This window comes from Sturnus vulgaris, chromosome 1 (assembly GCF_052056855.1).
Source record: "Sturnus vulgaris isolate bStuVul1 chromosome 1, bStuVul1.hap1, whole genome shotgun sequence".
NCBI lineage: Eukaryota > Metazoa > Chordata > Aves > Passeriformes > Sturnidae > Sturnus > Sturnus vulgaris.
The window spans coordinates 33,183,438-33,198,622 of NC_142243.1; the positions used below are offsets into that span (position 1 = coordinate 33,183,438).

General features: G+C 36.8%; 1 protein-coding gene across 1 annotated transcript in view; it reads right to left on the reverse strand.

Annotated features, from left to right (window-relative positions):
• Positions 1–871: 871 nt before the first annotated feature.
• Positions 872–15,185, reverse strand: part of SKAP2 (src kinase associated phosphoprotein 2) — a 119,842-nt gene continuing 105,528 nt past the window's right edge. The window contains exons 11-13 of the mRNA XM_014894229.2: positions 13,275–13,387; positions 3,732–3,833; positions 872–3,326 (exon numbers count right to left, since the gene is read on the reverse strand). Of these exons, the coding sequence (XP_014749715.2) occupies positions 3,741–3,833; positions 13,275–13,387 (206 nt within the window). The 3' untranslated portion in view covers positions 872–3,326; positions 3,732–3,740. The remainder of the gene's footprint in view (positions 3,327–3,731; positions 3,834–13,274; positions 13,388–15,185) is intronic.

Consider the following 15,185-nt stretch of genomic DNA (forward strand, 5'->3'; position numbering starts at 1 on the left):
AATTTACATGCACAACTTCATTTTGCTTTACCTGAGATAGATAAATGGATTTCTATCCTTTGGCTTAGAGAAATCAGTGCTGTTCTTTCATTTGGTTCAGCTTATGGAAATAATTGCATCTCTTTCAGAAAGAGGACAAAGAGTATTCAGCAAGAAAGCACTTTGAAACTATATTGCCTGGTTTTGAGTTACTGTTTGAGATCGTGATGCAAAAGCAAGTGAATTCAATAGCTTCTCAGTTTCAACAGTCTTTGGATCAAGTCCTAAAGGGTTATTCTTTACATTCCTTCTAATACTGTGTCAGACTGCAGAGTCAAAAAAAGAAATAAGTTTATGGATATGGCTTTGAATTTAGAATGGGATCTTAATTAGTATTCACTTTCAGCTTAATTTCAGTCACAGAAAGTTTTTATCTTTAATAGGGGAGCAAAAGGTAAGCTGAGCCATATCACTTCTCTAAATCTTATCCATACATCTTTCTGATAGAAGAAACAGTGCATGCACTGCCATCAGTACATGTAATTAGTGGCGGTATGCACAAAGAGGTATATCCTAACGAGATGCTGCAAAAATACGTGAACCAGTTACCCGTGTACAGCAGCACACGAAAAGATACAACAGAGTGGCATGATTATATCCGGGTGCCTCTGCTATAAAAAGCATTTGTATTACCCTTACTTCTCTGAATAAATTCAAATGACAGCCCCATTTCATTTCTTCATTCAGTCTGGAGGCCAGATGGCATTAGAATCATTTACTTCACCTTGTTGTGCTTAATTACTACAATCAACACACTATTTTCCAAATTAATCATAACAAAGTAATTTCATTAGTAACACAGCAGGCTGTTGAATTATTAGCATCATAACAGTTTGCAAACAATTAAACTTTATTTGAACCTTAAAAATTTGCAGAGTAGAACATTATTATAAGATCTAATGGCAGTACCATACAAATCCAGAACACAGCAAATAATCAAGTAAAACACTGTACAGTGTGAGTTACAATCACCTTTTAAAAATCCGTTCACAGAAAGGCAAGCACAATCTAAATGAACAAAGAAAATTAAGCGATTAGCATCTTCTACCCGCATTTCGTTTAAGTTGTATTAACTGAGATTTTCTCATCCAAAAAAGGTTATGGTATTCACACAGATTTAAAGTAAACCATCCATCCGTGGTCCACCGCTGGTTTATTCTGAGATATTACCAGTGAGTTTCAGGATATCTTTCACGTTTTGAATTCAAGGCAGTTTATTTACTCTCCCCTAGCAATAGGAACCAAGCAGGGGGAAGCCCTAAAAGAGAACTACAGACAAAAGCCACTTGATGTCTCCGGTTGTCACCACCCAGACGAGGCCGCGCCGGGCAGCTCTGCCCCTCATCGCTTGGGTAAGGACTCCCTCTCCTGGAAAAACGGCAGAAACGGCGCGGGACAGCACGGAGGGGGAAGGGGACAGCGACGGCACCGGGATCCGCCTCGGGATCCGCCTCGGGATCCGCCCCCGCCCGTCCCACGAAAACCTGAAAATCTGCTGCCACCCAGCGCCGCGGCCGCGCAGCGCAAGGGCCGGGTCGGGCCGCGCCGGGGCCGCCCCCGCCCCGCGCCCCGAACCGGGCCGGGCCCGGCCGGGCCCACAGAGAACCCTCAGCCAACGCGCCGGCTCTCAGGAGGTGGGGGAGCGCTTGCTGCCGAAAAAGGACGTGGTGGTGGTGGTGGTGGTGGGATTCGGAATTCTGTAATTAATAAAAAGCCATTTCGGTGGGCAGATTTATGGCGCTGCCATGTTAACAAGGGAGAAGGAGCGTTTCCAGCCCCGCTGTTAACGCTTCACATTCTGTACACAATCCACCAGTACGCTTGACAAATTAAAGTAGTAAAAGATCTGAAGACTATAATCTATCATTTTAATGCTTCGCTGATAACGCACAGAATCAATTCCAATGACTATCTCTTTAAAAAATTACAACAAAACTCTGTCTCGTTTGATGGCCATTAGAATTCAGTGTACCAGCAAGTACCACACATCAGCTAACACAGAGCACAACATCTTAGTTTACTGAAAGGATCCAAATTCCGAGTTCAGATTGACGTTTCCTTTTAACCCACTGTGTTCCCGGGGTCTGCCTGAAGCAAAAACAGCACAAGCAGCTACACGGGGACCTGCACGGGCTCAGCAACTCACAGGCTGGCCTGAGCCGCCTCGCTGGCAGATTAAGGGTCTCACAAATCAGCTCTCTGGGAGGACCCAAAAAAGTTCATCTTGCATTCTAATGGTAAAGCACGTCTCCAAAAGAAGAGTGTGTGAAGTATTTACTCTGACTTTCCCAACCACTTGTCCACAAGGGGTAGTATTTTAGTGTACTTTTTTATCTTTCAATCAATGGTTTTGATTAGCCACAAAGTTCTGGCTTTGATACAAGAATGCGGGTAGCTTTTGCTAAAACACACAGGGTGAAGATGAAGATCTCTGTTGCACAACCTGTATCAGAATTCCACATACTAGCAAGGCATCCAGCTTTGACTCTGCAAAAGTATCTGTAAGGTACAGTTAAAGTATTTCACACTACCATGGATAAATTATTTTTACCTGCAATTTAGCTTATGTTGACTTAGCAAAAATTGTCGGGGTTAATATATTTTCACAAATTTTCATAGAATTACCATGTCCAAGTCAGAATAGTACCATGGCAGTATTTTTTACATCAGCAAAAGAACCAAGTCTTCGTTGTGTGTCAACAAAATAGGAATTAACAATACAATACTAAATATATGAGAAAAATAAATCACTGGCTAAAGCATAACTTTAAAACATCTGGAAACAGAATACCCTGAAGACTTGAAGTATTATACTTAAATTTCCCTCAACTTTCTAATGAAACTGCTCAAGATGTACAGTGAATATGAAAAGGTTAATGCACGCATGAATTGAATAATAGTTTACCCTCAAAGCTCTGCTTAATTTTTCTGAATATGCAGACTAGGAAAAGATAGCCAAATTCCCTGAGAACACAAACCTACAGCTATACAGAGTGCTGCTAACATGTTAAAAAAAAAAGAGCAACAAGAACTATATGGCTGCTTGTGCCCCATATGTTAATTACCATCTATTAATTTCCTAGCATTACAATTCTATAAAAAGTGGCTAAGAAGAACATTTCCGTAAAGTTATGATCTATTACAGTTTATAATGTTTAATATACACAAGGCAACGATGTGACTACATTCGCTGAAACCACAAAACATGTACAGCAGAATCTTCTTCCAGAGGCTGGGTCTGTAAACTGCAGCTGCACACCACTCTTCATTCCAAGTGCAGATTTCTCCTGATTAGGGAGAGCGAAGTTGAAAGTTCATCATTAACCAAAAAAACCTCAAACATGCATATCAAACCCTGTCCAAATATCCATCCCCTTCCACAGTTTTCTGCACAGACAGATATCTAGATATTACTAAAGTAACAAAACTAAATAGAAACAACATCAGTTTTATTTTTTAAAAAAAATCTGGGAAAGGAACGCAGTTATTAAATAAATGTTTTGTTCCCTGTGGTTTAATAATTTATATAGAATCCCAGAAAAAAAAGTACTTTAAATGAACCTTCAATATATTTTGCCATAATCTTTATGTTAACAGGACTCCTACAAAGGTTCCAGGAAAGACATACTTATGAAACAGAGAACAAGGGAACATATAAGCCATTACAGAAGATTGGATTAAAATGTACTTACCCAGGCCTCTCAAATATCATACATCTCCATTATGTAGGCTTTAGGCACCAAGCCAATGGTTCCCTTCATTTCTCCTACCCACCAGCCAAATCTATTGTACTCCTAATTGAAAACAATACGCAGTATTAACCTTTAGTCTGATATAAATGCAATAGAGTTTTGTATGCAACTCCTTATGGATGCTTTCTCTTATATACAGTTATAATAATTTCAATTGAAAATTAAAACATTTTATCTTTTTGTTATAGGCATTCACGTGCAGTTAGGAAAGGCAGAAGCTAAATTTAAAAAGGCCAGGCATACTCAAGAAAATTTCTTAATTATAACACCTACTAAAAATAGCCGACCTCCTTATTCTCTGTTCATCAAAAATACAAAAACCTTGTCTTTGTAACTAAAATCTAATAGCATAACACTGACATGTAACAATCAACAGGGAATTCTTTTAGTATCACAAGCTAAACTCTAAGAAACTTATTTTAAAAACTACTTCACTCAAAGGGAAGGGAACACTGTGTATCTAAGACATAATATCTTTCTATGGACAAAGTCTACTATTGCTTTAGGCTTGCAGAAAATTCTACAGCAGATCTCATATTCCTGACAGATGACTAATGTACTCCTGTTTCAAATATGTTTAGGCTTAGTGAGATAAATATGAAACAAAATGAATTAGTTTAAAGAAATAATACCTTCCAAAAGCAGTACCAAATAAGAGCATTGTGGTATTGTATATAATTATATAATTATTGAAAAAATAAAATAATGCAATACTGATGTGTAATTATTGTACATTGTGGTATATAATTTACTTTTTTCCTATGAGATATTTTAAGATCAATCCTAACAATGGTTCAATAAATTGTAACAGCTGGAATTGCACACACACATATATTGAGTTACAAATAAAGCATTATTAAAACAGAAACCATACTCAAAACTGAATGATTAGTAAGATAGAAATTACTTTGGAACAAATATGTAAAATATAAAATACACAGATATCTCTGATAAGCAGCACCCGCTTCCTGCTACATTGCTCTAGAAGAGTAAAAGGCTCTAGGATTTTGAATTACTGGTCCTACTGAGATGGAACTACTATTTTGAACTGTAGGTAAAGTTTTTTGGTTATAAATAGCCGAGTGGTGCTTAAGGGTTAATGGTGTTTCATTAGAGCCCGAGCTATAATGATTTGCTGCTGGCATATTTTGCCTGGTCAAGAGTTCTCTGGGGTCCTATGAGGTGCTTAAGTGTGCTCAGCTCTCTCTGTGCTTAACTACGATGGCCCGCTTTCATGTGGGCTTTTTTGCTTTTTTTCTTTGCCTTCTTTTGTTTTTTAATGCTTGCATGCAGGCACACACACAGTTTTGTATTTTCTAATTGTGGAAGGGTGAACACTAGTCTTCAATTAAACATTTTCTTCCTTTGCTTAACAATTAATTGGTGATTTTAAAGATTCTATGCTACTATGCATAAAATAATGCAGTAAGTGTGATTTAAAGAAAATCCACTTAAAAAGCAGCAGGAAAAACCTCCATTTATTATGCGAACATGCAAACAAGAAAGCTGCAAAAATAATTCCACCTTCTTCCCCCTTCCACTGCACAGCAGCCTGCTGGGGATGGGTTTGGTCTTGAAAGTCTAGAGGTATCCGAACCTGATCTTCAGTGCACACTCCACAGAAGTTAATAACCTTTCCCATGGGGCTTCACATTACACCCCAAATCCTTAAAGGCAAAACAATACCCTGACACTGAGGTTCATAATCTTCCAGATCAGCCTGTTTAAAAATCTATGCTTTATCTCACAATACACTGTTTAAATATACAAACTAGATTTCAAGACTGAAGTGGGAAATTGCTGAAAGGAGCAGCACTCACGTATACTACTGGAATCTCAGCAATAAATCTCTCCAAGAGAAAGCAGCAAAAGATTTTAAGCTGCTACATGGAATTTGCACAGTGACTGACAAGAGTGATTAAGCAAGTTTTGCTAGACATCAGCCAAAAAAACAAACAATACATGAAATGAGGGAAGTGGCTCAGTTAAGCAGTCATTAAACTGCATATGACAAATGGCACAGAAAAAGCCTGTGGATTACATTATCCATTGAAAATGTTCCACTTAGCAACACTACATGGACTTAGAAACAATTGTTTTTAAAGAAACAATTCAGATAGCTCAAATTCAAATTAAAAGCATGCTGCTGTTTTGAAAACTTTCTGGGTTTTGCTACTTACTAATACACCACTTACTGCTCTGGCATGAAGCTAAGTGAGAAGATGAAATGAATGTTGATGTAACAGACTAGTAAACTAATTTAAGGATTCGCTGCAACCATTATACTGTACAGACAATATTGCAACACAGAAGCCTTTGCTTTACATTACTATTCTTTGCATGGGTCTCAAGAGCAACATGAATCCCAATTAAACTATCTGCAGTCTATACAAGTCTGAACAAAAATATAATTCAGATACCTGGCTACCAAGAACATAAAATCTTAATATCTGGTTTCAGAATAATTAGATAGCACTCCCTTTTAAACTGATTAAAATACAGACATTTCTCTTTAAACTCCTAACCCCTCCTTCCTATCCTCAGTAGCATGAAAGAGCGCTTAACTAGTGAGGCAGATAAGCAGCCCCTCTAGTCCTTTCTTGAAGTCACACATAAAATCCAAATTGATGTATTGTTTCTATCAATGTTATCAATTATAAACTCCTTTGCAGCAATATAATTTCATTAATACACTGCTGTTGTGAGGTCCATATGTCTATTATTGCTGCTTAAGACGTGTAGAATAAAAGTCTGCAGTCCACATTTGTGGAAAATAAGTCTTAATATACAGAAGGCTATGAATACAGTTAGGAGTTTTATATGAATAAAAAAGTTGGGAAACACTGTGCTTTTGCAAGCATCAGCTTCAGATCTCAGGTACCACTGGGTTTACCATCTGGTATCCCTCACTGCATTCAGCTCTTAATATCACTGCTAACATAGGCAAGCGACTATACTTCAGAAGGACTGATAAAATAATGAAGAGTCCTTTAATCTACAGGAAACCATTGTAGTCAATTTATAAGAAATATTGCATCCCTTTGTAGGATGTGTAATTATTTTCTATTAATCATGTGCTATAAAGCTACATTATGTGGTTATTCTGTTATCACTAGAAAGAGGCCTGCAGTCAGCTCCTGACAATGTTAGGTAATTACTAACACAAAGCTTCTTTCTCCTTATGTAGAAACGCTATCAAGATCCAGAGGTGCTGTGATGCTCGCTGTATGAAAATAACTCTCCAAAGAAATTCAATAACTGCAAAATGAATTGCTCCAAGGCAAATAGAGGGATAGGAGAGGGGGGCAGGGCCAGATCCAGCCACCCTGCAATGAGGAGAATGCACAAGTGTGCGGCCACGCTCCACCATGTGACAGGGAGCACATTTGCCATACCAGGCAATGTCAGCAGGGCTGGCGGGAGGAGGGGGCCACCACAACCCCCCCTGCCCCCCCGGAAGACAAGCACCAGGGCAATGGAATATATTATGCTACATAATATGAAATGACCAAATGCTTTCTAAGCTACTTCTGCATTTCCACTGTCATAGACTGGATTATTTTTTTTCCCCAGCAGAAATTTATTAACCAAAGTGAAGTAATTTCACAGGGCAGGAAGGAACAGGTTATGATTTAACATTTAACATGCTGGCAAAACACTCTCTGTACAGCATGCCAGATAGCAGGGGGTAAAAATCCCATAAGGGTTTACGGGCTCCTTAAATGCTCTCAACTGAACACACTGTGAGCAAATGCTTCTCCTTGTCCTCATCCCACCCGTTTCACTGCACTGATGTCCTGGTACCCGTGACTTCATGAGATAATGATCATAAAACTTTTTGTATTTAGGGAAAACACAATAATTAGCAATATACTCTCTGTTTTCTACAGATATCATTTAAGTCCAAGATTTTAGTCCTCTACAGAAGAGAATTTTGATGTTTTGACATACAAAATGAGAAAAATTTTATACTTGAGGATTTTCAAAGCAGTTGCTACCTTCAGAACAGTTCCTCTGCCAATATGAGATTCTCCAGAAGCTTTGCAGCACATACACTTCTAGTGACTACAGCAAAAATTGAGAACATCTAGTTCTTGTGCAATTAGTCTCCATTGTTGAATACATATGGTATGTTTTTTCGTATTTGTGGTGTGGGTTTTTTTATTTGTTTGGTTTTAAAAGAGTTGCTGAAAATTATCATTGTGTTTAAATGCCTTGAAGAAAAAAAATGAGTTGTATTTTAAAAAAATACAACTGAAGTATGTGAATTCAAGATTTTTCTCCTTCCTTCTTCTAGTGGCACTGTAATACTGACTTATGGGGTGAATATCTGCAAACATTAAAACTTAAAAGCAAAACGTATCTATAGCCCTGTTTGGGGTTAAAATAAGTAACCTCTACTATCAAGCTAAATATGTGTCAGAAGCAGGGATAAATTTTTTGCCAAGAACATCCTAGGGTACAATTTTGGCACGATAATAGTTTAAAACATCTCCAATTCATCCAGGAGATTCATACTAGCTTAAAAGTTTTAGAACTTCCTTTGGTGTAATTGTTGAATGATACACTATCAACCAGGGAGCAGTTTTGGCACAGAACAGCATTTTCTCTAAAAGCAGAGAATGACAAATGTCTTAAATAACTGAATGAGACTTCTTCACAGGTAGTAGAGTTGTTTTAAGACAGCAATAAAATGGTCATCTTTAAAAATGTAAGTGCCAGATTTATTGTATGGTTGCGTTATTAGGTTTTATTTCCCACAATGACATGAGAGAAAATATACAGCAATTAAAGATTTCCAATATAAATCACAGTAAGCAGACTGAGTTCTGAACCAAAACAACCCCCAGAAAACACCCTGGAACATTAGAAAGGCCATTTTATTTTCCATTAGATGACACGTGGCCAACTTTTTTTCTAATCTGATAGGTAAAGGCTTACATATTATCAGTATGCAAACCAACAGAGCTAGAGTCACTTTGCATTAGCTCTAGCCAACCTTCCCTTTAAAGGCCTTCACTGTTGTCTTTAGACATATACTTACTGTTCTCCCATCCCCACGCATAAAGATGAAAACCAAACAAGCCAGGAAACAGGCAATGTACAACTGAGTATTGCATTTGAGTTTTGATCAGAAGCCTCCCACTGAAGGGAATCTCCCAAAGCTCCCACCTTCCCCCCACTGGCTCCCTTTGCAGAGCCATCAGCCTCAGAGCACACACACTACATTTATTTCAGATAAAGCTAAAATGGAAGATGCACTTGAACATGCTCCAACCATTAATGTGTTCTCATTCCACAAAACCAGGCTAGATCTCTTTGGACATCAAATAGCTTTGAAAAAGCATGGTGTGGACACCAGGGCTCAAGCACTAAGTGTTCCATTCTGCAAATCTGCTCCTACTGGTACTCCCTATTTGTTAGAGGAGGCATAGGCAGTATGGCCATGGAATAGAAATTACAGACCTCAGTATGATCAGCCAGAAAACAACCTGACAAAACACTCAGGATTTTAGTATGTCTTTCACATCTTTTGGAAAAAATACTGAATAAATACATTTTATTAAGATTATACAGATAGTGAACAAAATGTTCACAGTGATTCTGAAACAGCTGCATGATTAAGTTGCACCTTTATTTCATAAACAGTAACATGAGCTGTGGAGATTCTTTGTCTTTTCACTAGGCAAAAAATGCAGGTTGAGATGTGAGCATTTTAACGTTTATTGTATTGAAAGAACAAAAATCTGCCACACTTGAAACCTACAACTACTGAAAATACAGGGTAATCTAAGCACCAAGTTAACTCTACTTTCATGAAAAATTCTTGAGCAAAAGGTTGTCATAGATGAGATTTCCATGAATCATAAATACCAGAGTGAGCAGCAATGGTGTGCAATGAAATACTAGCAATTAAAAAGAATTCTAGTTTAAGATATAATTTCTGATTTTGAAGAATTTTCTATTTTAATACAAATATAAATAAGTATATTAAATTAGTTTAATGTTAAGATATGCCAGTAATTCTACTAAGCAGATGCCCACTAACATATCGAGGTAAATTTTCACTATTACTTGCATTTGGCCGATGAAACTATGGAACTTCATAACACAAAATATAAACCTAAAGCAAATGAACAAGTAGTGCAAGTGTTGCACTTGCATAAATTGTGCATACAAAACTTAGGAAAATAAAATAGAACTACCTCCATCCACAGTTATCTTTGTTCCTGGAAATTGATTTCTTGAGTAGAGCTACGGAAGATTTATAAAAATGATTGCTATACTATGGTCTGTTTTCCCATTTATCACGTGGGCTTGAAAGCAAAGGCAAGCCCATAAATGAGCAGGAGTTAAGAGCAATCTTCCTTTTAGAAAATAGGACTACAAAGTATTGCATTTCTAACAGTCAATATTAACTAAGAAATGTTATTAACAAGTCTCTTTATCAGTACAGCTATATTTTTTTATTACAAAATGGAATAAGGATATATCGTTTTCAGAAAGTTCACATCATTCATAGCATAAGTGATAAAAGCCACTTGAATATTCAAGAATATTATAAATTAAAATAATAGTAATAGTATATCTGTACAGATACATTGATCAATTAATCTGAAATGTTAACTACGTTTTTAAATAAAGTTAAGAAGTACTATTGTGATAGTTCTGTTAATTCTGCTCAGATTAAAAACTCAACCTTTGAGGGAAACTTGGAAGAAAAACCTAGAAAAAAGTTGTAAGGCTTTTGGGGCTTTTTCGTAAAAGCCCACAGGACTGCTGCCACACAAAAGCCACAACTGACATAAATATTTAGAAAATAGCTTAAATAGTTTCTGAATACACCTTTAAAACAAGAAAAACATGGTTTTCTACAGTAACTGCACTAGTTGGGCATAGGTATTTCTGTTGTCAGAGTATGAGCTCATGCTCAGTGCAATAATACTGAGTTTTGATGCTCCTTTAAAAGCAAATTCTGAGGATTTGTCTTTGCATAATACTTAGTTATTTTAGGAAGTAAACACTGCCAAACTGAAACCATGCTCATTTGTCTAAAAGACATTTACCTAGAAACTTACATGGAACATATTGTTCCTCTTGCTTTATTTAAATTCTATAAATCCCCAAATTTGCTAAACTGGTTTATAATTACTTCTGTTATACTAATGATCTCATTTCTTGGAAACTAATAGTTCCTTTCTCCTTAATTTCTATACAGGTATGAAAAAAGCTGGTAAAAATATATTGCTTTGGTATAACTATTGCTGGGAGAGATGAATATCTATCTTATCACGTTCATCAGAGCAGGCTATACCATTTATATTTCACTGTAAAACAAAGAACTATTACATGTTGCACAAATATGCTCGATATTTTGTTAATGCTTCACCCTTCCTACTATAACATGGCTATACCCGTACTTACTTCCTTATCAGCAAAATGTGATTTTCAAGAGTAATGTTCCTGGCTGACATATGATAGAAAGGCAATAAAGCCACGGCTAGGTTCAGCTGAAGCTGAATTTATGACACCATTTTGGATGCATACACATCGCCCTCCTGTCAGTACCTGCATCTCTCATTTTCAACCACTAGATGGTGTGAAAAAATTAAAAAATTGCCTGGGATTCCTGCCGACTGCCACAAATCCGAGTATTAATGTAGCGGATTAGGAAATATTTTAGAAGAAAAGTCTTGACCCACTTCAGGATGGTTAGGCTCACTTTTCCTTTGGTTATATTTTCACTTGCTGGACAAAGAACTCATAAATGATTGGACCTTGAAACTGAATCAAGTGGAGGGTTAAGATAGATAATTCTCTGGCACTTTCCCCTCCAAGGACCCTAAATTCCCAGCTGACAGTAGTGGCCAACACTCATTTTTCTGAAAAAGCTGTAACAATCTTTAAGCGAAACAGGGCTGAATTTTCTGGGCTGTATTTTGGAGTAGAAATCACTCCCATAGAGAGAGGTTCTATATATCTGGAGCAGCAGCAAGCCTGCTTCAAGGACCGATTACGGATTAATCACGGTGTGGCAACAGGACGGTTGATATACAGAGGACAGCTTAAGCTACTGTTTTTCTATTTGGCTCCATTTTTTAAATTAAATTTCTCACTCTTTTGGGGAAGGAGTAGCAAACAATTTTTTTCACCTACAAGCTGAAGATTAAGATTTTATAGTTCCCATAATGTACCCAAAGAGCACAACCCACAAAGAGGCCAGACTCGTACAGTGGAATCCATTCGCTCATGGGCTTTTTGGGGGGAGCGAGAGGGGGAAGAGGTGGTTATTTTAAATTAGTACAATTCTTCAGTGCTGAATAACTGCTTGAAAGTTTGCCCAATCCACAGGCTTTATTCAGCCTTTAGTAATGCAATTCAGTTATTAGTTTAAGTGACAATGAAATACCTCAAAAGACATACATGGTCAAATTAATATTAGTAATACATCTTCTATATTTTTATATAGGACTGTCCTTCTATCCATAAATCTTAAATTTATTTAAAACAGAAGCTATTACATTTATTATCCAGAAATGTAGTCAAAGGTATCACAGAAGATTTAAAGCAATTGTGACAAAAGTTAATTTGAAACTAGGACAAACAGATGCCTTTAGCTTTCATGCACCTACTTGTGTATTTCAGTGACCTACAATATTTTTTGTGCTAATTACACTGAATGGCAATTAGACAGATGCATATTTTAAAAAGTAGTTTTTTTCAAAGAGAACTTTAAAAGCTCAGCTTTTTTTGTTCTAATATATGGGTAAAACAGAAATTTCCTCTGATCAGTTGTTCAGAGGTAGACTTCAATGGACCATGAGATATATATTTTAACAGAGGTTTTGGTTTTGTTGGAGAGGTCAAGGAAAAATCCGAAAATTAACCAACATTAACATAGAATAAAACTTCATGCCTTTACTGTTTAGTGTCAATTCAGATGAGAGAAATTATCTTCCTCATTTGCTTTGGAAACAGAAAAGTAGTAAAAATTACCCAAATCTGTCAGAGCAAACAAATTTGGAATCTGAGCTCTCAGAACAATAACAATATACATACAAAGATGAAAGCACAGTTCAAAAAAACAAACCATCTTCTGTAGCAAGATCCAAAAAAAGTCAGAATCAGCAGAGTCAGGAATATAAAACAGGAAACAAAAAACATAACATACAAGATAACTTAAAATTCTACAAGGTTAACTTCTACAAGCAGAAAGTACATTGTCTCCTGTTAAGTCAGTTAACAAATGGTAGCCAAGATTTAACAAGTAAATAAACATGCTTTAAAGTGAATTCCTGTTATATGGCTATGTTTTAATTGTGATTATAGTTCATTTGACAAAATAATTAATTGCAGTGACTATCTGATGGCATACAAAGGATCTGAAAGGGAGTGCCAATTTCCCCCCACCAAACTGTGGGAATGTGCCCTTGTGCCATGGCTCTCTTTTTACAACCATGTAGCCCCAGTAGTGTCTCATACCTTGCTGATAATGTAGATAACGTCACCACGTTTAAATGTCAACTCATCAGTTTCATCTCCTGTGCAGTCCCACAAACCTTGATAGAAATTGGCATAATCGGTATTTTCGCTATCTGCAAAGAAAACAGCATCTAATTATAAAACAACCAAGATTGAGTATAGCTAAAGTTACTCTTTAAATCTCCAGATAGTACAAAGCAATTTATTAGCACACATTTCTTATTCCTCTTTTCAGAAACAGCTCCCTCCTGCCATGAAAGCAAGTGAAAAATAAGTTTAATGCACAAGCCCTTCACTGGCAAGTTGCATCACTGAGAGACATGTAGCTACAGGCTTTCAAAGCATTTTTCAAAGCTGCAACTTAAAGCAGCTATTTTTCCTCTACCACTGTATTTGTAGCAAGCCATATATGTATCCCAACTTGAAACTGATAAAACTGCTAGAATACAATTAATAACGATCAGTGAAAGGAAGCTAAAGTATTTTGTGATTCACTCCCCCTCTCTCTCCTGTTCCAACAAAATTAAACAGCTTCTCTGAGAACGTTTGAGATAATCCTTGATTCTTCCTTCTGAAATACTGGAGAACTTGGAAACTGTTGCTGAAGCTGCATTTCAAAAATATTTGTGTCAGCTCCAGTTTAGGACATTAAGCCCTGGCTAAACGTGCAACTACACTACAGTCATAAACTCATCCTTCTAACAGCATAAGCACAATGGATGTGCTGTGTTCAAGCTGCCATACAGACCATTAACTGATTGATTATTTAGCACTCTTTGCTCTGTAATACGGCAATAACACAGTAATAAATGCTTTGTCATACATTTACAATACAGAGTACATCTATTGAAACACAGTGCTCACACACAGTTAAATACACTGGCTGCTTCTGTTGCACTGCAAACTATTTCCTGTTTTTAATTCCATGAGAATGGAGTGTGATGAGTTAATGCAAAAAGAATGTAAGCAATACCACTAAGATGACCGGTTACATTATGTATACACTAACCAGACAGAATGTATATGTACTAATAATTTACATCACTGGAAAGCTATCTTCTAATTCTGATAACATAAATATCACTGAACTGGCTGGATCAAGGCTGTCATCTTAGTTTTGTTATATGATCCTTGAACTGCGGGCTTGCTGGTTATTCCAACATACACCAGTTACATTTGCATGTTGTGAGCACTCTACACCATTATTTATAGTTTGCAGTTTAACCATGACTGGTTCATTATATTACCAAAAAATTCTGCTAAAATATCAAGTATCAGAAGATAGAAAGCATCTCACTATAAAAGAATAGCTGTACTCTACTTGTGTTCTTCTCTATTTTGGCAAATACTTAGATTTGAATTTTAATATTCTCTGTATGAGCAAGAAGAGCTTGTTTTCTCTTTCTCTATTTCAGTCTATGTTCTGTGCTATCTTGTTTGGGTGGCAATACTGTCATAAGGCTAAATATTTCACAACCTTCAATTCAAAGCTGCTTCTCCAGTTACCCACAATTTAATTTTCCATAAAGTGGTGATTAGGAGCTACGACTTGCTGTGTAGCACTAGGGGGCGTTCGGGCTGCCAGGGCCCAAAATCTTCTGTCCTCACCCCAAAAGCATCAATTTTATATCAATTGAAATGAAAGCTCACAATCATTCAGAAATAAGAAATTTGGTTATTTAAAAATACACAGACATAATCATTTCAACATGAAGGCATAATCAGTTTGAAATGTTGCACCTCCAGATTTTGGCCTTTCCTATTTTTCACCTCATTATATACCAATTTAGCATTAGACAATTATAAATAGTAACACCGGTTAGCACAAAATTAATTTGCGATGAATATTAAATCAGAATCTCTCCTTGGTCATTTCTTACTGTACTGATCACAGTTCCCAACTCTGTCATA